General features: G+C 40.2%; 2 protein-coding genes across 2 annotated transcripts in view; both read right to left on the minus strand.

Annotated features, from left to right (window-relative positions):
* Window positions 1–11,132, minus strand: part of PGGT1B (protein geranylgeranyltransferase type I subunit beta) — a 35,965-nt gene extending 24,833 nt beyond the window's left edge. Inside the window, 2 exon segments of the mRNA XM_048291073.1 lie at window positions 5,429–5,547; window positions 10,956–11,132. Coding sequence (XP_048147030.1) covers window positions 5,429–5,547; window positions 10,956–11,092 — 256 coding nt within the window. The 5' untranslated portion in view covers window positions 11,093–11,132.
* Window positions 11,133–11,284: 152 nt separating this feature from the next.
* On the minus strand, window positions 11,285–20,126 carry CCDC112 (coiled-coil domain containing 112). Its single transcript, XM_048291072.1, has 10 exons — window positions 20,030–20,126; window positions 19,584–19,699; window positions 18,308–18,429; window positions 16,642–16,731; window positions 15,247–15,322; window positions 14,272–14,662; window positions 13,078–13,476; window positions 12,298–12,393; window positions 11,578–11,693; window positions 11,285–11,500 (listed from the first exon to the last, which is right to left on the minus strand). Exons 1-10 carry the CDS (start codon window positions 20,075–20,077, stop codon window positions 11,470–11,472), a joined length of 1,485 nt encoding a protein of 494 aa, XP_048147029.1. The 5' UTR covers window positions 20,078–20,126; the 3' UTR covers window positions 11,285–11,469.
* Window positions 20,127–22,358: the final 2,232 nt, after the last annotated feature.

Genomic DNA, 22,358 nt, shown 5'->3' on the forward strand with positions numbered 1-22,358 from the left:
GCAGGAGCTTAAGACAGAGCAAAAAGTAATAAATATTTCATAAACTGCTGTGTAACTACTGCAAGCTGAACAAAACACATCTGGAAAAACTGTTCTCATTTGACAACTAAAGAAAACCGACCCTTTCCAAAACCAAAAGACTTCATGCTTAAATCAAGAGCTGCAACTTTCCTGTGAAGAAAAAGAGGTTACTTATGTGTCCTTAAGCCAGAAAGTCCTTAAGATATGTAAAAGAGCTTCACGTGATGACCACAGAAAACTTATCCTAAGAGCTCTTTTTTTACAGACAGAGCGTTTTCGTTATTTATATTTCATGATTTCTCTTGCAGGGAAGGATTGATAAACTTTTACCACTACTTTTTCACATTCAGATTATCCATGCATTCCTCTGGCTGCAAGGGTTCTCTCCTTTTGCTAAGTACAGGAGTTTACATACATTATTAAAATCTTATAATATATAAAAAAATCATAGCTTTAACATAGGCTGATTCAGTCAGTACATCCAGACAAAAGTAAGCATAAGCTCTTCTCACTGAACTAGAGCTTGTAATTGTTCCTGTAAATCAAAGCACTACAGTATGTCACCAAATGCAAAGTTGAATTCTCTGAAATGGAAGTCCATTATACATCCAGATAAATACTTCAAATGTAGCCATTAAAGAAAGTTATATTGGAGGAAAATTTGTATTTTTGCTCAAGAAACTCAGGATCAGAAAGCTCAGATGTATCAATGATTTGAACAAAGTCAATGTCATTTTATACATTTTTTTTTTGGTACTGCCACATAAGAAAAAAGAATCATTAATACAAATCTAAATTTAGACTTTGATAGAACTAAGTTTTAAGTCTGTCGTGTAACATATTGGTTTTCAGTCTGTTATCCATGGGTCCTGGGGATTCAGACCAACAAATAAAATATGTTTCAGTGTTCCTTTCGGTTCCATTTCCTAGTACATCAAGCTAGTGAAGCATCCAGCTGTCAAAAAGTACAATTTTCTTCCCTCTCCCTCAGTGGGCTGGCACTGGGACTCCTAATCAACACAGTTCACCAATGCAACACAAAGCTAACCTTCTGTTAGATAAATAAATGCATGTTTTTCTGCCACTTCAGCAAGCTCTCAAGCAGGGTCAAACAAATGCCACTGCTCCTATGGGGGAGGATGGTGGATGAATATGGCCAAGCAGTGTGCTTCCACTGTGTAATTTAGATTACTTGAGTACAAAGCTCTGGATTCACTCTCTTTTAAAAGTGCTGAACTGGCTTTGAATGTGACTTGCAAGAAACTGGAATACATCTTCCTTAAATTGCTACGAGTTGCACTTTAGGTAGGTAAACTTGAAATTCTGTCAAGAAGCTGCACTATGAGAGGAAGAACAGCAAAATACTGATATGGTAAGGATCTTAAGAACAAGCAACTAGTTAAAAGAGGGTCTTTTGTCCCTTTTCCAATTTCACTAACACTTTAAAAAATACGTTTTAATCTAAAAACGTATCATTTCTGGTAAGGCTTGTAAAAGAACACCCTCCTCAAAACGAGAAAAAAAAAAGCACTTTTTAAGATTTCAACTTCTTTCTAAAAGGAAACAGAATGAGGTCTTCTTGCAGTGAGCACACAAACAAAACCGAAACACATATTAGTTATGCACCTAAGCAAAGCATTTACTAAAAGGGAAGGAAAGGTAACAGTGGCCAAAGTCTATGCAAGATAAAGCCAAACTATTTAGTGTGAGTTACAGAAGACAGGGGCCCTTCAAACAAGCAGAAGGCAGCAGTAAGTTGAAGCATTCAGCTAAAAATATGTTTCCGTTTGAGGGTCAGTTTGCACATGTGACATGCCATTCCCTCCGAGTAAGAAATGGTATTGAGCCAGTCTCTGGAAGACTTGAGCTAAAATTATGGTACCTAAAGGACATTATTTGTTTGTATCACAGCTACAATAAACCCACAGAAGAATACAGTCTATCCTGACAGACCTTAATCTTCAGTTTCCTTAAGTGCATTTTGATTAGGCTGACAGACCATTTATTTGTTTTCTTACTCAGTAGATCAAGATCTCACCACTTAAGTATCAGTGAACTTTAGTTTCACATAATATTTCAAAGGCTACAAACCTCTGAAGTGAAGCTATCATTAGCCATCAGATATATTACATCTATCACTAAATACAAACATGGCACCTAAAACTATCACAGCGTATTGTGAGACTTCATCTAAGAAGTGCTCTAAACCATGAAATTCTAAATTTTCTAGAAGGTTCTGTAACACTGCTGTTGGGTTGACTCCAAACAGCAGCTGAGGCAAGAAAATAGAGATGGAGAGAAGACTCACAGAGCGAGACAGAGACAGTTTGACAGGTGAAGCCAAAGTTCTGGGCACCCAGCAAAGCAAAGTGGGAATTAATTTACTACATCCCATCAGCCAAGCATGTGTATAGCCACTTCCCAGAAAGCAGGGTCTCAGCAGGTGTAAGGGTTATTCAGGAAGACAAATGCCAGAGTGACAAACACTTCCCCCTTTCTCCCTCTTTTCCCAAAAGCTTTTATTGCTGAAAATGATGTCAGATGGTGTGGAGTGTCCCTCCAGTCAGTCCTGAGGTTAGCCTGGGTCAGCTGTCCTGACTGTATCCCCTGATATATCTGCCATGGGAAAAGGAGTGCAGAGGAGGCAAAAAGAGCCAGCCTTGACTGGCACTGCTCGGCAATAGCTGAAAGACTGGTGGTTGCCAACACTCTTTCAGTACCAGGCTCAAAACACAGCAGCTTAGAGGCTACTATGAAAAAAAAGGAATTCCAGCCCAGCCAGTACACTTACTATAACAGTTTTTGATAAAAATAAACAGACACTAAGTTTGCAAAGCATCAACTGTTCTGTCTCCCATCCACTGGAAAAAAGACTGTAAGGCAGCAGTAGTTCTCAAAATAATTTGAGTTTACCATCTTAAAAAAAATGCTTTAAATAAAAATCAATTTAAGTGCTGTGCGTAAAGGAATCTTTGGAGGGACAAATGTGAAGTGCAGAAAAATTTATTTTTCTAATAAGTATTTCAGGAATTCTCTTTTTGACTGATACCGAACCTTAGAAATTCAACCACTGATGCAATCAAGAACAAACCCCAAGATTCTGCAAAAACATATTCCCATTTAAAATGTAGCTTTTAAACTGGTTTTCAGTCCCAGAGTCAAACTTAGTGAAGAGTTCTATCAAGTACAATAGAGTTACTTTAGACTGGTGGAATTCATCATTATAAAAAGTATTCTAATTTAAATGTTTAAAAACCAATATTCCCTGGAAAGAAAGATTTATTAGAATGCATGAAAAAAATGCTGCAATAGCATGTTTCTTTAAAAGTAAAATGTTGTGCTTTCTTGGTCTTTTTTTTTTTTAACCTGGACAGATTCCAACCCATCAAGTTAGCAATCGCCTCTTTAACTAGAGATGCAGGAGCACTTTGAAACCAGAAACTTCAGTGCCGTAGCCTACCACAGTTCAGTTACTTCTTCAAAGAGACCGAAAGAGGGAGCAGGAGCTCTGCTGCTGGGAGGCTGCCAATTAACAAGCACTGCGCCCACCAAGGATTAAAAAACAGAGAGCCAATGCATTTTACTGAAAGGAGATATTACAGGAGTGTAGGTGTTTCCTTCTTCACATTTAGTCATCCAATTTCCAACCTGCTGCTATCATCATCATTTACATTTTGCACTTTCTATCGTCCAACAGAAAAAGCAAAAATGAAATACAAATAACGCTAAAGTTTCAGTAGTCAAGCGACCAGATAAGAGCAGTGCTATTACCAAAAGCATAAGAAGTTATTACAGTATGATACAAAAATGCAAGACTGAAGGGAAGCTTGGTCTTCTAGTGAAAAGAAGAAAGCACAGAGTGCACTGCCAAAAGTGCCCTCCCCAAAACTCCCCTCAGTTTAATAAGGGGATGATAGCTAGAAAAAGACGGAGCACATCTCCACTGAACCGTTAGTCTCCACATCTGCATGCTGAGATTTTGACTGCCCTCCCTAGGAGGCTCTAGACAAGAGCAATATTCTGAACTTTGGCCATGTAGAAACCCTCAGAGAATTACTGCTTACTGTCAAAGACAAACAAACAGAAATGCCCGTTCTGATCTCTCTTCTTGCAAACTTCCCTGTTCTTTTGGAATGAAGTCCTGAAGACTGCGATAAAAGTCACAAAGTGAGCTACTCCTAAAAACAAAGCATGTACACAGTGGAAAGATTTTTTAACAGTAAGGCACAGGAACCTTCTAATCATTAATAAACTTTGCAGGAATAATTACGTAATCCAAATTTTCAAGAATCAATCCTGGAATACAACACAAGAAAAAAGAAATCTATTAGAACTAATTTCTGTCGTGGATCTGATGGTTTCTAAACCTCCAGAGTAAGAAAAAGGGTTTTTTTATTACTGTAAAAATAAAGCATCAGCAGTCTTGATTTCCATATGCTTACTTCATAAAACTGATTTTAGAGACCTAATTTGTAGTATATAATTAGACAAGATAATATAAAGGAAACACACAATTTTCTTTCTACATCCATCCGAAGTGCATGTTCACAATTTTACAGACAGGCACCTGGAATTGTCTTTGCTCTGGAGACCACCAGCCTGGAGCTATGCCCACACCGGCATTTAACATCCCAGCACCTTCTGTCATAAAGCAGCAGTGCCTTGCCCACATCTCCCTCCCTCCTTCCAACCCCTTCTACTGCCACCAGCCATTCACCTGGGCTGCCACAGAAAAAACCGCCACCACCAACTAGCCTACAGGAACAGCACCCCCTAACTTCTGTCAAGTCACCAGGAAAGGGACGTTTCCTGTGTGTTCCCTCACCAGCTTGAATCTGCTGTGCAATCTGAGGAAAACTGGGATTCAGCAGCAGCACTATTCCTTCTCAAAACCTTGGGTGAATTCAACCTTCACAGATCTAAGGAACAGATCTTTCTTTCTCAAGCAGGGACTGTGTTTATCTTTTTTGCTTCTTACCCTTAAACCTCCAATTTTCCAAAAGCTGTTGTAAATAACCACACCTAAGATCAGAGCTCCTGGCATGGGAGTGGAAGTCAATATAATCCTAGTATTAATAGTATTCCTATTAGACTTGTAATACTTTCACAACATATCCATTTCTTTTAGAACCAGGTGAAACATTCCTCTGAGATGCCTAAAAGTGCAACTTCATTATACTATTTTAAACTGGCTTATGTTCAAATTAATTTCTGGTTTTTCTAGCTTTATTATTTGCGAGGGAGCTATTTCCAAGATCTGCTCAACATCACTACCTGAAATTATCAGGACAGCACTTCAGGAAGGTCAACCTTGTATTTTATAAAAACAAGAGCCATCCACTATTCCCCAAGTAAAAAGCAAAAGTAAAGATGTTAATATCAATAAAAAAACTAAAAACTCACTCACTGTCTTCTGTGGGAAGGACCTGCAGGGAATAAATCCATTCTATTATATCATCTTTGTTCACCACATCTAAGGAATCCAACATATCCAGACCAGAGAGTGCGAAAAATGCAATTGTCAACCTAAAAGAAAAAGATAAGACTTACACTTCCCACCATACATATCATGGGGAAATTAACAAATGGTTGCAGCAACAGATACCTCTATGAATTCTCAGCCTTTGACAGTGGTGCAACACAGAGCCTAGCTCAGAGTACATGAAATTTATCTACTGGACAAAATAATGTTCTTTGTACTGAAAACATTTCTCTGTCTCAACAAGGTTTTTCATATAAGCTGCCCCTCCTTTTATATAATAATGACATGTCAATTCAAAATTTACCTAAGGGCCTGTCTACCTGAAAAAAAAAACCCCAACAAAACAACCCACTACAAAGTAAACTAGGTTATGGTATTAACATATCGAGCACTAGCTCTCTGTGAAGAATTCTTACACAAACAATCCCCTAAACATGCATTAGGTGCATATGCAAGGTAACCCTTAACTATAGTAAGCTGCCTCTCATTGTGTCCCAAACCCAACTTCGGATGCTTAGATGTCAGTGTCAAACAGCAAAGCCTATTTTGTAAGCAAACAATGTATGAACAGGCATATAGGATGAATTAACATCTAGAGGTACTTATTTCTGGTCCTTGGGTGTAAAGCAGGCTACATGACTACCTTACTTAAACATCTAAAATTAAGCATGTCACATTCAAGCCTCCAACAGAGCAGTGAAGTAGCTAGCATGCTGAACGTCCTTCTTTCCTACAGCTTGCTTCCATGAACATGGGCTATCATACCTGCTAACTAACACCTTCTTTGCTAGGTTTGTCTTAACTTAAACTATTGCAGCCACCCACGGCATGGCCCTCCAACAGGGATTACTCACTCTGACAGAGCACCTGAGCAACTGCACTGGGTTAGGAACCTGGGAGAACTTGCTATGAGAGAAAATGCTCATGTAATGGTACCTTGGATGTTCTGACTCAGACTAAAATTAGCTGGATGTATATTTTGCCACCCACACTTGTCTGCTGATCTTTCTAGAAATTCTTGTTCTCCTTACACCAGATAAGATGATGGATTGTGAAACAACTGCTACACATGCAGAAACTACAATTCAGCATGCCAAGGAAAACCAACAGTTAATACCAGCTTTCCTTAGGAAATGAAGCTGTAATTTGTATTTACCTCACAAACTGGTGAGCCACCTTGGCCACCAGTAGTTGGCACCTCTGAAGAGACAGATGCAGACAGAAGCCTCCAGAGCCACTTAATTTCTGCATGAGGTTCTGCATCAGAACCACAAACAGTAAGACCATGGAAAAAATGGTGATGTGATCCAGCCCAAAGCACACAACCAAAAGAATTACTCTAATTAAAGCACAGCAGCCAAATGACAATGCAGCAGATGCTAATCTCAATAAAGTGGCACAACGTCCTAGGGTGACATTCCTACCAGTGGGCTGGTAAAATATGTATCTTTACTATTATTATTTCCAATAATTATCTGAGTAGAGAAAGCCAAAAAAGTATGTTGCACACAGAAGTATTTCTATCTGGAACAAGAGCAAATTTTAACCCTTCCAATGACTAAGAAATTGTCTTTCAAAGTGCAAAATTAACACTTCAAGGCTTATATCCACTTTTACCATCTATCAGACCTCTGTTTAACCCAAAATCTGACCCTGGATAATTAACTAATTAAAAAAAAAAAAAAAAAATCACTAATTTCACTAAAAAGCCCCAAGGAATTTATTGTGCAGTTACAATAAACTATTTATTTGAAACATTGCCTGTACGTTCTGATATTCACAAACACTGACAGTCTTTTACTAGAACTATTTAAAATACATTTTCACTCTATTTTACCCAGCTAAGTTACTTCCAGAGAGGCACAAACAGCATGCCAACATCAGCACTAGAAACTGCTACAAAGTAGCTCCAAAACCACAAGGCGATACATACAATACAGACAGTAAATCTCATCTACAGTTAAAAATGCATATGTCAGATATATGAATTTAAAAAGTGGTTTTACATATAGTTAGGGTTCAGTTCACTTATTCAGAGTTGACTGTGTCTCCAGCATTACTAAGGAACAGCCTGTACTGTGTTGGAATTTATGTACGGTGGGCAAGAACAGCCGGCACCACTGGTCATACAGAGGTTGCAACGCAGCCATTTAGGCACTGAATCCTTACTTCATATGCTACGCTGCCTCACAGAAAATTAACAGACATATGCCCTAACAAAAACAACTCTTAGCAGCACCTTAGGTGACACATGCCAAGAAGTGTAAAAACTTTATCTACAGCCACTTCCACACAGGATGGCCAACAGAACACTTCTGATGACAGATTCAGACCCCTTTGTCTTCAATCGTGGACAAAGACTACAATTTCACTGAAGAATTCAGAAAGCATTTGAAGTGACAAATTGAGAAACTGATTAAGTGCACTACAAAGAGCACCATGAAGGACCTGAATCTTAAAGACTTCAGAGACCAGCAGAGTTGCATTCTCCTGCAAAACCTCAGTGCTGACAATCATTGTGTATGAAACACTATCAATAAGAATGCTTAAAAACTACTCTTGCTGCAACTACTGTTGCATGCAATAGCTACAGATAAAAATAATTACAAAGGCTTTGAGCAAAGAAGTTGAGTAGAGAACATGAAATGAATTCTCTTTATTCCCCATTATTGTCTGACAATCTACAGCTTAAGTTGGAATGCACCAGCACAGTAAGGAAAATCTCACTCTCTACTACCCTTGTCTGGTGACAACAAATACATTTTTCTACTGCAGTGCAGTGAAAAAAACAATCTGAAAAACGACTTTATTTATTTATTTGACAAATTTTTCTTTAATTTAGTTGAGTTTCCCCATCTAACTCACAATGGAACCACTCAAATTCAGGAACAGGGGAAATAAGAACAAAAGGGTAACAGCATTTCTTTCTGCAGCTGTATAAGCTCCAGAGGTTTGCTGAAGGTTTGCTGAACTCTGTGACCTTGAACTTGGCAAAAAGGCAAACTTAATACCCTTGAGGTCAAACTGGAGAAGATGCATTTATGGTTCAATCCCCCACTTCGCATTTGTTGACAGACAGGTGCGCATTCCTGCAGAACATGTCCATGTTGCCAAGGGCCTCTGGAGCTCACTGGTCCCATCTTTTGCAGAACACAGGGCCTCCAGAGGAGATGACCCAGGACCCTGACAAGCCATGTCCTCAAAGGTAACTCCATCACTTCAACAGGCAAACTTTTCATGGTTAACTGTTCTAACAGCGAAAAACGTTTTTCCTACAGCCACACAATTCTCCCCAAAGTACCTCATTCCCACAGCCTCCTGCCCCGTCACTATGGTCCCTTGCAAAGAGTACACCTCCATCTTTCTTCAGTGAGAAGTAATACCTCTCACTAATGGAAGACTGATTAGATCCCTCCTCCTCTAGGCTGAAAACATCCCATTTCTTTAGCTATTTTCAGATGTCAGTGGGGCTAAGGTTAGCTATTTGTGTTATCACTCTAATACATTTGCATGCTGTTGTAATTTTAAGACCTATAAAAAGTTGAGCATAGGATACCTAGACTTCCTCTTGCTGTCATCTAAAATAAATGAGAAAGTAGACTGAAACAACAGCTAATTTTTAATGAATAAATGGTTTACAGCTCTGCAATCAAAATTTCACAAAATTACAGAATAGCTGGGGTTGGAAAGGACCTCTGGAGATCATCTAGCACAACCCCCCTATCCTAATACAGGTTCACCCAGAGCAGTTTGCACAGGATCATGTCCAGGCAGGTTTTGAACATCTCCAGGGAAGAAATTCCACAGCCCCTCTGGGCAATCTGTTTCAGTGATCAGTCACCCCCAATCTAAGAAAGTTTTTTCTCATATTGAGATGAACCTTCTTGTGTTTGTGTCTGCTGCCCTTTGCCCTGTCACAGGCACCACTTAAAGAGTCTGGCCCCATCCTCCTGCCACCTATCCTTTAACATACTTGAATGCATTGGTAAGATCCTCTCTCAGTGATCTCTTGAGGCTAAACAGACCTAGCTCCCTCAACCTTTCCTCACAGGACAGATACTCCAGTTCCTTAACCATCCTTGAAGCTCTCTGTTGGCCCCTCTCCAGGAGTTCCATTTCTAACTTCCTTTTTTAATATAAAGTTGTGTTATTCTACACACAGCTCAGCACTATCTGTACTAGTCCTTACATCTTTATGCCAAGTGTTTGTCCTCTCAAATGAAATAAAGCAGGATGACCTGACCAAAGATGATGCCATGAAGATTTTTTGCTTTTTCTTTTATACCCCTGTTATACCTTTTTTACAACTTCTGTATTCCTAGTGCTTTTTGCCTACATTCTTAGACTTGTTTGTCAAGCTGAGAGACTAAACATTTTAGAAGCTTCGTAGCTAGGGATCAGTGTGCCCCAGACCCCAAGGTCCTCTCCAGAACACATTCTGTAAACCAAGATAGAACCATCCAGGGGAAGGTTCCTTGGGGAGGGGGGCTCACTCGAGCCTCTCATTGGGGAATCTTTGATAGATATGCTAATTAGGAAAACCTATAATGTTATACCCGATCTTTTGGGGGGGTGCATTTTCGCAGGGTGCATTTCGGTGCATTTGACCTGGATGTGTGCACCTAAGGATCCTTAAAATAAATACCAAGGTAAAATCCCTTTTTCCCTTCTAACTGTGTATGACTCTTGATTTTAAGACCAGGAAAAGGCATCAAAGCCATTGAGCATTCCTCATAGCATGACCTGCAGGACATTACAAAATGGAAAGAATCTTACTATTTTATTGCCTGAATAAGATTACCAAACTATCTACATGTTTCCAACATTTTATCAAGTGCAGCTTGATAATCACATTACTGGTCTTCTTACACCTCAGATGTAACTATCTTAGGTGAAGACTTGAAGAGGATCAAATAAGTACATTCTGAAGCCGTAAGAGGAACAAATGCCTCTCTAATTCAAAGTGAGGAACATAATTCACTAGTATTTTCTTTTATACTAACTAATGAAGACTTAAAAATATTTGTTACATGAACAAGAGTCTTCTGCCTGCTGAAGTGAAGCTTAAGTGATTTACTTTAAAATGGCTTCCAGAGTGGATTAAGAGAGTGAAGCACTGGATTTAAAACAGATTAGAAGGATCAACAAGTCTTCCCTCGTGGATGTCAAGCACTTTACGCGAGCAGTGACTACACCCCTACATTAACACATTTTCTGGGAGCCGTCTGCTGGTGGGCAGATTTATAGGGATCCGCTTCCTTCCGGCCGCGGGGCGCTGCTCCCGGCCGCGGGAGGCGGCAGCGCTCCGGGAGGGGTTTCCTGTCACCGCCACCGCCCGACGGGAGGGGAGCGCGGCCGGGCCCCGGACGGCCGGGGGGCGCCGGGCGGACACGGCGGCGCCCGTCCCGCCTCCCACCGCGCGGCCCGCCGGAGGAGCCCGGCCCGCTGCTACCTGCTGGTCTCCAAGGACGAGTAGCGCTCGGGCAGGATCTGGAGGCACCGCTGGAAGAAGCGCACGTGCCGCTCCCGCAGGAAGTCCAGCCGCTCCGGCTCCCCCGAGCACGGCGCGGCCGCCGCCGCCATCTCCATCTCGCCGCTGCTGCCCGCGCCCGGCGCGCCCGGATCGCGTCACCCGCGGCGCCCGCCCCGGGGCGGGGAAAGGGAAGGGAAAGGGAAGGGAAAGGGAAGGGGAAGGAGCGGGAAAAAGCAAGGGGGAAAGGGAGGAGCGCCTCAGTTCACTGCGGGTGGCAACCGTCCGCTTAAGGAGCCGTCACAACCGGCTGCAGGGAAGATGCGCTTTTAATGCCAAGGGATATCACAGCTGGCCGGTCTGATAGCCGGCGTGTCAAACCCGACACTCGCAAAATACAGAGGTAATACACGTCATGGGTCAAGGAACTCTGTGCCGGCTCCCGGGAAGCGCTGGCTGCTGCTTCGTCCTGCGACAGGGACAGGCTGGTGCGCGGCTACAACCCTCCTCTCCAGGCTGGGACAGCTCTGACAACAAAGCAAAAAGGCATGAAGTACAGAAGTGCACTTCTGTCGTGCTGCACATCCACCGGTCCCCTCCTCACCTCTGAGGAACGCCCAGCTGCGGTTCTGCAGCTGCTGGTGTCTCTTGCCTACGTTCTTCCCAGCCTTTGGTAGGTCTGTTCAACCTGGATCGGTCTTTGGTGACCCGAATCTCGACCTCAGAGTGAAACAAACAACCCAAACTCTAATAAGTCTTTTTCGTTCATCACAAAAGGAGTTCTGTTATGCTCACTGGGTCTTTATCGTAGTAGCAGGTGCAGAGTAAACAACACAGCTGGCTAGCCAGAAAGAGACACTTCCCTCCACGCTACCACAGGGAACAGGAGAAGGGTGAAAACTAAGGGTGGCAGCAGCTGCTTGCTGTCGTTGAATTTTAATAATTTAAAAGATTAAACTCTTGTAAAACCCAGTGTATGTAAAATGCTTCTGGGAGCCAGCCTACTTATTTAACCAATGGTAAAAACAATTTCGAAAAAAAAAAAAAAGCCACCACCCATACTGCAGCTCGCTTTTATGACCTGTAGGCCTTACCCAGTGAAATACTGCAATGAGATACATAAATTCTCAGGATTTTTTCCTATTTTTTTGAACACTGGAACAACTATGCCTGCTGCAATTTAGTCTCCTGATAACGGGGCATTACTTTTTGTTTCCCTTTATGAACCATTTAGATAATTGAAAACTACTGCTTTTTAGATGAATGAAGTCTGCTTAAATCACCAAGCTGCACACATCTCCAATTAGAACAAAGAAAAAGTTACCTTCTCTCTTAATTTTGCCAATCTTTTTTCTTCTTCTTGTTTCTCTGTCTCTTTAGCGTGTTTCTGTAAAACCCTTAGTTCCAGTTTATGTAGATCCTGAAACATAATGAGTGGAAAAGCAAACTTCTCTTTGGAAGTAAAACAAATGATACAAAACTACACATGCAGCCTTTTTACAGCTTTTTTTTTCTTGTTTTGAAATTATCATAATAGTAAAGTTTCACTAGCTACATGTGATAGCTTGTCCGGCACAAAGACATTATAGTTACATGGCTTGAAAAAACCCCCCAGTAGTTTCAGCTATTTATAAAAACTTTAGTGTGAATACAGATAATAATATCAGTTCTCCAGTAATTGCATTTACATTGGTATGGGATCTGACTTTACCTAACAGGTACTGAAACCCATAGGATATTCAAACAACTCTTTCTATCTCCTATCTGAATACAACACTTAGGTCCTCTGACATCTTCTTAGGCAACACAGCCCAAGCAGTTTTTCCCAAGTAAATTTTTTACTGAAGAAATAAAACCACTTCTATATGGATAAGGAAATATGAGCTTGAGTAATCCTGCAGAATTTAGATATTGAAGAAAATGAGCATCTTTGTTTAAAATCAAGTTTCATACTGTTTGTCTGCAATAGATGCTGTTACTTATATCAATAATGGATTTACATTAATGAAATTTGGATTTTAAAACCTGTTTAACTGATTATATTGTAGGAGGAAGTCGCAAATTTAAAACAACAACATGCAAAAATGGAGATGAAATTACACACATGCTCTTGAAACTTAGAAATTTCTTGTGCAGCAATTTGCTTCCTTTCCTCCTTTTCAGTTTCCTCTCTCATCTCATTTTCAAGCTTTTCAAGTTCCTCCTTTACTTTTTTTTGCAAGGTATTCCTTTCCAACAGTAACTTCAAGTGGCTTTGGCACTCTTGTTGTTGCTTTTTCTCTTCTAGTTTTAGTTGTGATGCTTGATCCATTGCAAATGCTACTTCTTGCTGTTTCTTCCAGACTTCAACTGCTGCTTGTTTTCTTTTTCTTTCTTCTACTTTTTGCTTCTGAGCTTCTTCACGCTGTAGCCATCTTTCCTTGAGCATTTTTTCTGATTTCTCTTTCTCCTTCAAGTTTCTTTCTTTTTCTTGCTGTTGCTTTTCTTTCCACTTTTTAATTGACTACAAGAGACCATAGGGAAAAAAATCCAAGGTTTCCATGAAAATCTTACACATTGACATTGATTCAGTCTGATGAAGACTTATGTTCCAAGGACACACACTACACAGAGGAATTAAAAGTCTGTTGAAGGCAAAACTTAAAGCCAAGAAGTACCTGTATCTGTTTTCTCACTTTATTTTTTCTATTTTATGGATCACACAAGCAGGTTTAACAGATGTCTGCTAAAACTGTTTCAGATATGGCAATCATAATAACTCTGGGTAGTTATGAATGTCGATATAATATGCTTTTTTAAATGCAAACATATTACAGTTCTTACTTTTTTTCCAATTAACCCACTGTTTTATAGTAGTTCTTATGTCAATATATCTTTTATTACTGGATAGTTCTTGAGGGAATCATAATTCTGTATGTCAGTCTGTCGTATGTGTATTGCTTATAGGTGGGACAGACATTCTTAGGGACAAATGTAACAGGAAGACAGGATCACTTACAGCTCTGGGCTTGGCACCTAACCTGCTAATCACTGACATCAAAAGCATTTATAATATACTTTGGCAGTACACATCCCACTTCTCTGTGTTGTTAGCTCTATGCTCGTTTGTAATTATTTTTTAAAGACAAATACTTTGGCAAGTTTGGGATGCTAAAGACCTCAGTTATATACCATCAACTGTAAGACAAATCTGCCTAGCACTACTACCAGAGAGGCAGACACAAAAATAAGACAGTATGCATTTTGAAAATAAGTGCTTTTTCTTAAATCTCCGAAAGCCCTAGAGGGGTTATTTTACCTCTTTCTTTCTTTCATGTAAAATTACAAATTCTTGATACCATTTGTCATGCTGTTCTATATCTTCTTTTGTTCTTCCATTGAGATACTCAAGGGCTTCATCCATGTAAGACAGCCTTCCTCTGTATTTTGTCCGTATCTTCAGAAAATTTTGATGATCATAATCATCCCAGCCTCCTTGCCGCCCTCCTGTTCGCTGAAGAAATCTTTCAAACTCTATTACTTCTTTGGGTAGATGATTTTCCAGTGTTTTATCAACTGTGACCCTGGCTGATGGTAATTTCAAAACTTTTTCTGCTGTTGAGCTCCCTAATACCCACAGTTCCACTTTTCTCTCAAAGAGACTGAGCTCATTAATGGCAGCTTTTTCCTCTTTCAAAAGCTGTTGATATCTGAAAAGAGACAAGCACTGAAATGTAAGGAAAAAAAACCAGTATTCATTGTCCATTCACCAAAAATGAATTTTGTAATTGTTCAATGCCACACAAAAGCTATTCTTCAAAGATTAAGAACTGAAGTGGTAACAGCACAGTTAAAATGATCCGATAATAAAGCACTACACAATGAGAATTAAGTTACCCTTTTACTGAAAGAACACATTTATGGCATGCATACAATTAACTCAATCCCCTCCTGACACCAGTGGAGAGAAAAGGAACCCCCCCAAACCGGCTTAGACAACACAACAGCAACAACAAAACCCCTACAATCTAATCTCTTCTTCAGCCTTTCCCTAGAAAGGTTATTCATAGGCAAATCGTTGTTACACTGGAATGCTGCAATAGCTGTATAAACAGCCTCCCTAAAAGGCAGCTTACCAAGATTCTAACGCTGATAGCTTGTGCTTTGATATACATACCATGAGAATCACTACCAAAAGAGTAAATCATAAGAACAGTTTGCTAGATTAATGCAAAGTTTTCATTGTGTCTTATGAAAGCACTTTTTCTAGTAGCTGAAGCATGGATAAACATACATTTGCCTCTGTTCCTCTTTAAAAGCATTGATTGCATTTTCAATTTCTTCCATCATTTCCTTGATCTTGTCAACAACTAAAAAAGGAAAAGAAGAAAAAATTATTTAACTTAAGAAGTCTACAGTGTTTATCAGCACTATCCAGAAATGCAGGACTTGTGGAGACTTTCAGGACACATATTTCAGTGTACAAAAAAGCATGCATTTCCATCTCGCACAGCCTTAAAAGAGAAACTCTTATTTATTCAAAAGGTGTGTTTAAGAAGTGACTTAGGTAACTGGATGCAAATCCCGATATAAATGTTTATTTCCATTAAAGAAGTCTCATCTTGACTGAGCTTCAACTGATTCCCAGAATAAGACAGCCTTATCCTAGAGTTCCACGTTTGCTTTTTATAACAATACAGTTAGTGACTTAAGCACACTCAACTCTGGTTTATACCAGATTGTAGCAATCCTATTGAACCTGTAGGCCACTGCTTTTACAAAGCTGACAAAGAAACATCAAAGTAAGACTTAGTCCTGTACTGTCAGCGTGCTGTAGTCCTGACTTTAAGAGGGTAATACTGCTGTCCAGGGAAGATCTATTTTGCACTGGTACAAAATCCATCCATTAGATTACATTATATTATTAGATTAGAATCTGTTTTACATCAGCACAACATCTCTATGGACACACTGAATGTGTAGTTTAAATAACCTGTATTTTAGTAAAGTTATATAATCTAAACCTCTTATTTCAGCTTTCATGCCTTGTTAGTTCTTAGTATCTTCACTGACAGTTTAAGAAGATAATGATTTTTTTTAGATAAAACACTGAATAAATGAAATGGGATGCATTTTATCCAGCATCAGCAAGCCCTCAGCTAGTAGGAAGGCCTCTACCTGAGCTCTGCAAAATAGTAGATACCACATGAGAATGGTTCTTTCAGAGCCTATTTCCCTAAAGCTTTAAAACATCCAAACTGAACAAACTGCTGCAATATTTTCTGTAGAATATTCCAATTTACATTTCAAACCATGTGGTGGCTAGAAATGAGTTCCCTGAAGAACCTACCCTGTGACCTCTTACCAGATCAAAGGGAGTTACAGGGTAGTAGAATACCAACTTTGTTTTACATAAGGCAAATGTTACACATGGGAAATCTAGCTTTCAACAGCCTCAAGGAACAAACACACACCACTTGTAAGATAAAGTAAGTTTCTGATAACACAGAACTGCAGAGTCTTTCACCATTTCTTAGGTTTCTGCAATTTCTAGGTTTAGTCTTCCCTTTCCAGATTCCTGCAAAATCATAAAGACTGGAGGAGTATCCCAACTCTGCAGGAGAAAGACAACTATGCAAGAAATCTGTCTGTAGAGGAAAATGTTTTTAAATCTGATATCATGACTTACACTCTGGTGTAGGCTTCACATCTTTTAATTGTTGCTGAAGTCTCTTCACACTGTTCTGTATTTTTAATAGCTGCTGCAGGATTTTAGCTTCTGTTAAACAAAATAAGGTGCTGATAATTCTAAGTTTCTTTTGCATTAAATTCAATACAAGAACAAGAGCAATGAAGTGTCCAAAATAAACCAGGGGTTTGATCTAAGCAGGGACAAAATTCTGTTTGATGATAAGAAACTGCCATAATACTGAACATTTTAACTGGTAACTGCATGTAGCTGACCATGCAGTTAACAGTTAAAATGCTTAGTATTTTAGAGGGGAGATTCCTAAAGGGAAGTTTGGAGAATATTGCCTATGCAGGTGATAGCTTCTAGGGTTTTGAGGCAAACTTTGACTTAGGCTTCAAAACACTCATTTATGAAGAGAAAACAAACTTTGAAAGTCTATATGAATGTACTACTTCAGTAAGATTAATTAATTTGTTGTGTTAAATAGAGAAGAATCAATGTTTTCTTGCCCTCCAAGTATGTGTGGACTTATTTGCATTGTTACCACTTGGTTCCTCATGAGACCATACAGTACTGAAGAGGATGAAGTTCTGGATACACCTTAGATATTAAGGAGCTGTATCTTCTATCCTAAAAGATTTGGATTAAGGAAGGTATAAGGAAGGTACACATTCCTGCTGAGACCACAGAAAATCTAAAAGCACACAGATCATGCTGAAAGACCTGAATGCAGTAAATGGGAATTGGGGGCTGTTGTACACTTTTGCATCTTTTAGGATATACTCCTTCACATCTGACATGTAGTGCCTGACACTTCACATCACTGTCCTCTTTATTATCTCATAGCATCATCTCCATCCGTATTCCATGCTCCCTTCTTAATCATGGAAAAAATTCTGAACTTATTAGCTTAGTCATTCCTCAGAAACATTTATATTTCTTAAGGACTGCAAGATGCAAAGGATATTCTAAGATTCCTTAAATAAAAAACGTACATCAGAACACACGCAAATTTGTAAGATGAGGATACTTTTAATTGTTTCTACATTCCTTTCCTTTCTTCAACTTATTTTGATCTATATCAGATGGCATAGCATGATTTATGTGATTACTTTTGAAAGCATTCAAGTACTGTAAGTAAAGAGAGTAATTTTTTTTCTTGAGTTACATTATCACCTGTAAGTGGAACAGATACTGTAGGACTGTGTAACATCTCACAGCACTATCTGAACTAGGAATATTCAAAGACTCAAAAACTGCAAACACAGAACAGCTTAAAAGTATATTTAAAGGCAGCAATCAGTATGTGAATGCTGAGGTAAGAATATTTTCATTGTACCTTAGCTGGACTACATTGTATTTTGCAGTATACACCCAAAATTGATTCAAAGTGTTTTTAACAGTACCTTTTCACCACAGTCATTTTACATTGAAGATTAAAAGAGAACAGTTAATAACATAGGGGGCCCAAAATTTTTATGCTCCTGAATTTTGCAAGTGAATTGTGTGTTTATAAGCACATGGTGAAACACTACACTTACTAGGATCTATCTTCCACCTAACTCATCTCTCTGTACTACCGGTTTTTAAACCATTTACAAAAACAACACCATATAAAAGGGGGGAAAAAAAACCAAACAAGCCCAAATAAAACCCCACTTACTTTCCGTTTTCCTGCTGACAGTCATGCTGTGTTCCAGTTCCTCTAGTAATCTGTATTCTACCCTGAAATCACTCTTCCTATTATAAAGGTGTCCATTTCTGTCTTTTTCTATATTTGCAAGCCTAGGAAGAAAGGGTGCCACACTGAATAAGGCACAAACACTTAGCAAAGCCCCAAGATTTTCCAAGGTTATTGTGCAGCCAAGGCTGTATTAACAGGAATATCTTAGATTTTATACAAATCCATGGTTTGTTCCTACAACTGTTTTCAAAGAAAATCTTTCTGCAGCTGTAACACTACACACCACTCAAGCACTTGAACAAGAGAAAGAAATTAACAGGGAAATCACCTCACTGGCAAGCAGTGGTTTACGCACTGAAATTCTATGTGCATGCTTATTCTCTGGAAGCCTATGAGGATTTTCCCTGGAAACGTGCAGGCAGACAGGCTGTATTAATGCAGTGGCACACCTAGATGGAGCCCCAGCACAGACAACACTACAGAGGGACGCTGAGCCTCAGTTAAATGGGATGCCTCATTTCAAGCTGCTTGATCAAGAACATTACCCAGCAGTCAAATTTTGAGCCACAACCCAGGATCCAGGGTAATCAAGATGAATTCGATTCAGTCACACAGTGTAAAACACTGCTGTGAGATTTAAGTACCCTGTTTAATCAGGATTCACAACTGCAAACCTCTCCTTCAGTCAGATGGCTACATTAGCTATTCCCCATAAAGCTCACCTGTTTGAGAAGAAATCTCCCTGTTCTTTCAGATGCCAGTGTAGTTGTAATCAGCACTTGGTCAAGACATGGGGAAACAGATTTAAATCACTTCTGTGCCTCAGCTGTCTTGACCCCTTGTTTTCCAAAACAGTGGCCTAGATATTTTAGATGAAGTCTTTCAATATTCTGCTACTGCAATTCCCCTTTTGTTGGGATGTCTTAAGGGCTTTAGGTGCTTCGAGGATCAGCACAGCTAAGTAGGAAAACTGAGAACTCAATTGTGCCACACACACACTTCCTTTTCTTTGCACCTAAGAGTATCAGTTCTTACTAAAGAACATGACTGGCCTAAGTCCAAATGGTAATTGGAACAACGGGACATTTTGGAGGTCATAAGCCTATCCTGAACTTCTGTAACAACCACAATAATTTGAGCTCCTGAAAAGGAAACCTTTAGCCTAAAGACTTCATTACCATATATTCTTAATTTGAACCTCGAGTTATTGTTACCTCCAGAACAGAACGAAAACATGATGAAGTGTTTAACTTACTGAGCTTTTAGCTTTTCTGCAGTTCTTATGAATTCAACTTTCTTAGCTCGTTCAGCTTTCATCTTCCAGCTCTGAAATTGTCGGCCAGCACCTGCAGTACTGGAACAGCTCTCATTCTGTAGATAACAAAATCAACTGTTATTTACAACCAATTTTTTTTTTTTTTTTTTTTAATGCTCGTTGGTTAATTTCAAGCAAACAACACCACAGCGCAGAGTTCGCTTTTCTACTGCCGCGATTCAAGTAATTTTAAGCGGAAACTGGAGTGAGGCGTGACGCACCGGCGCACACACAGAAATGCCCTGCTCAGCAGAGACACGCCGGTTCCGCCACAGCGGCGCGGTGTCGCGGGCTGCGGACCCGCGGCCAGCCCCACACGCCCGCGCAGCCCCGGGGCTCCTCCGGGAGGCTCGGCCCCGCCGGGCCCGGGTGCCGGCGGCCTTTACCTGCAGCCGCCCGGCCGCCGCCGCCAGCGCCGGGGCCAGCGCGGCCATGTTGCCGCCGGCCCGCTGAGGGGAAGGGCGGCCGCGCCTCTCGCTGACTCCATTTAACTCTTTTCTTCCCTTCATCTGCTGCCGGAGGGCTCTTCTTATTGGCCTTGGTTTCAGTTATGTGGGGATTCAAGGGTTTGTAGTGATTGCTTCTTTCAGGAAAACAGGGATATACCCACATTATCCTGTCACAATCTAAAGAGTTCCGCATTATTCAATAAATTTTGGGGGGGCTCAAGATCTTGTTTCTCACTCGTGTACGAATCAAACTTTCAAATGAGTTGCCACTTAGTATTTCTGTGGAATAGAAATAACACTCATGCAGTGGCTTTCCTGCTAAAGAGATTTTTGGAACCGGTGTTTTCCCAGCTGCTGGACACAAACACATCCACAGATGCTGCCCGAAGGGCTATGCTGAAGACATTTTGTTGCCTAATTGATGTTTTTAACAGCACTTTCCAGATACATTTTTCCTCTTTCTATTTTATGACTATACTTGTTCTCTTTGTATTTGCTGAATAGGAATTGAAAGGAGAACATTTCAAACCTGAAAATATTCTTCAGCATAAAATAAAGAAGATTGTTCTCACAGCCTGCTACCTGAAAGGCTTGTAGAAGTATTCTCTTCACAGCAGTGTTTCAAAGTCTTTTTTGTCTTGTCCTTCACTATTGGATGTAAGAGAAAAAAGTAAGTTGTGTTAGCATTTGCTTTCTGTTGGTGACTGTCAGGCCTTCCAAGTTCCCTGTTACTACGAGCAGCAAATTGGCCACTGGTCAGGGACTACTCCACAGGAAGCACCTGTTTTCAGAAAGTGCTTTAATAAGGTGTCTCCACTCATAGTGTAACTCAGGTGTGTTCAGTAGTTCACCAGTTTCTGGATGGTGAATCTCTAGGACTGTTTTACTTTACTTGTGAGTTATTCAAAATCCTGAGGACTTTACACAGGTGTTCTGGAAACCATATGCAGGGATATTTCAGCTGTCGGAGCATAGTTAGGCTTGGTTACTTCTGGCTTTGGGCACCAGGGATTCGCACATCAAGTTGTGATGCTGGTATAAAGATGAACCTTGGGTTTCAGCTGTGCCAGGACCTTACTTCATTCCCTCTACAGAGCAGAACTCATTTCAGCCAGCATATGCCTGCAGTGGGTTCATTTTTACTGGGCACCAGGACTCCACAAAGATGCTCCATCACTTGTTCTGCTCAGCAGGACAGGGGAAGAAAATAAGATGAAAAACTCATTGGTTGACATCAAGGCAAAGGCCACACTGGGAAGCAAAAAGATTTATTCTCTAATTGCTCTTAGCAGGTAATGTCCAGCCACTTCTGGGAATACGTCCCCAGTACATGTAGCAGTTACTTTAGAAGACAAACACCTTAATAAAAAAATTCACCACCCCTTAGCTTTTATTTTTACAACATCACATGGTATGGAATGTCCCTTTGGTCAGCTGTCCCAGCTGTTTCTCCCCTCCCAACCTCTTGCACACTCCAAGCTTGCTGGCCTTTGTGGGAGGTGTTGAAGACAGCCCTGATTCCACCTGAGTGTGCCCTGATGACCACACGGCCCAGCAGGAGCCCAGCACTGGAGTGGTCTCAACTGTTGTGGCCACAAACACAAAGCACAGCTGTTTTCAGACTGCAACAGGGAATATTCGCTCTATTTCAGCCAGACCAAATATGATGCCACAACTCTTGGATGGCCTCTTTGCCAGACAGGTAAACAGGTAATCTGAATCCAGAAGAAACAATCTAGATAATTACGTAATTTCCTTCTAACCTCTACCGCATTCGTTTTCAGCTTAGTTTGGTATTTGAAGTCAACGAATCCCTGACTTCTCTCTGTGTTTTGCTTCATGAAATCTTTGAAGATTTGGCACAAAAATAAGGCATGGAAATACAGCAAGAAAAAATTAAAACTGTTAACATTTAAAGGAATGGAGTATACATAGAACAGGAAAAAAAGCTGTTAACCTGGAAGATGCAATCAAAGAATCGATCTTGGTCACCTTATTTATGGCAGAAGCCTCATATGTCACAGCATTGGTTCAGCAGTATCTGACATTTTCTGAAATCCTTCGAGCCAAATAGAGAAACAGGACTGCACCAGAACTTAATATTCCTATCCATGAGATCTTTGAGGAAACCACCTATTTCACCATGAGATATAAGCATCCCCAGAAGAAACACTTTTCTGAGTAGTTTCTCTTCAAAGTGCCTTTTTTTTTCTTTTATATTGGTGACTTATTTCTGAGACCTCAACAGGAATGCATAAGGGCAGTT

The sequence above is a fragment of the Corvus hawaiiensis genome, chromosome Z (genome assembly GCF_020740725.1).
Source record: "Corvus hawaiiensis isolate bCorHaw1 chromosome Z, bCorHaw1.pri.cur, whole genome shotgun sequence".
NCBI classification, from domain to species: Eukaryota; Metazoa; Chordata; class Aves; order Passeriformes; family Corvidae; genus Corvus; species Corvus hawaiiensis.

Coding starts and splice junctions, on each gene's coding strand:
- CCDC112 (XM_048291072.1), bottom strand. CDS start 20,077: ATGGCCGCGCTGGCCCCGGCGCTGGCGGCGGCGGCCGGGCGGCTGCAG. Junction 15,323..16,641: donor TGTGAAGCCTACACCAGAGT/GTAAGTCATGAT, acceptor TTCCTTTTTTAG/TTGTTGACAAGATCAAGGAA. Junction 14,663..15,246: donor AAAGAGGAACAGAGGCAAAT/GTATGTTTATCC, acceptor GTCTCTTTTCAG/ATATCAACAGCTTTTGAAAG.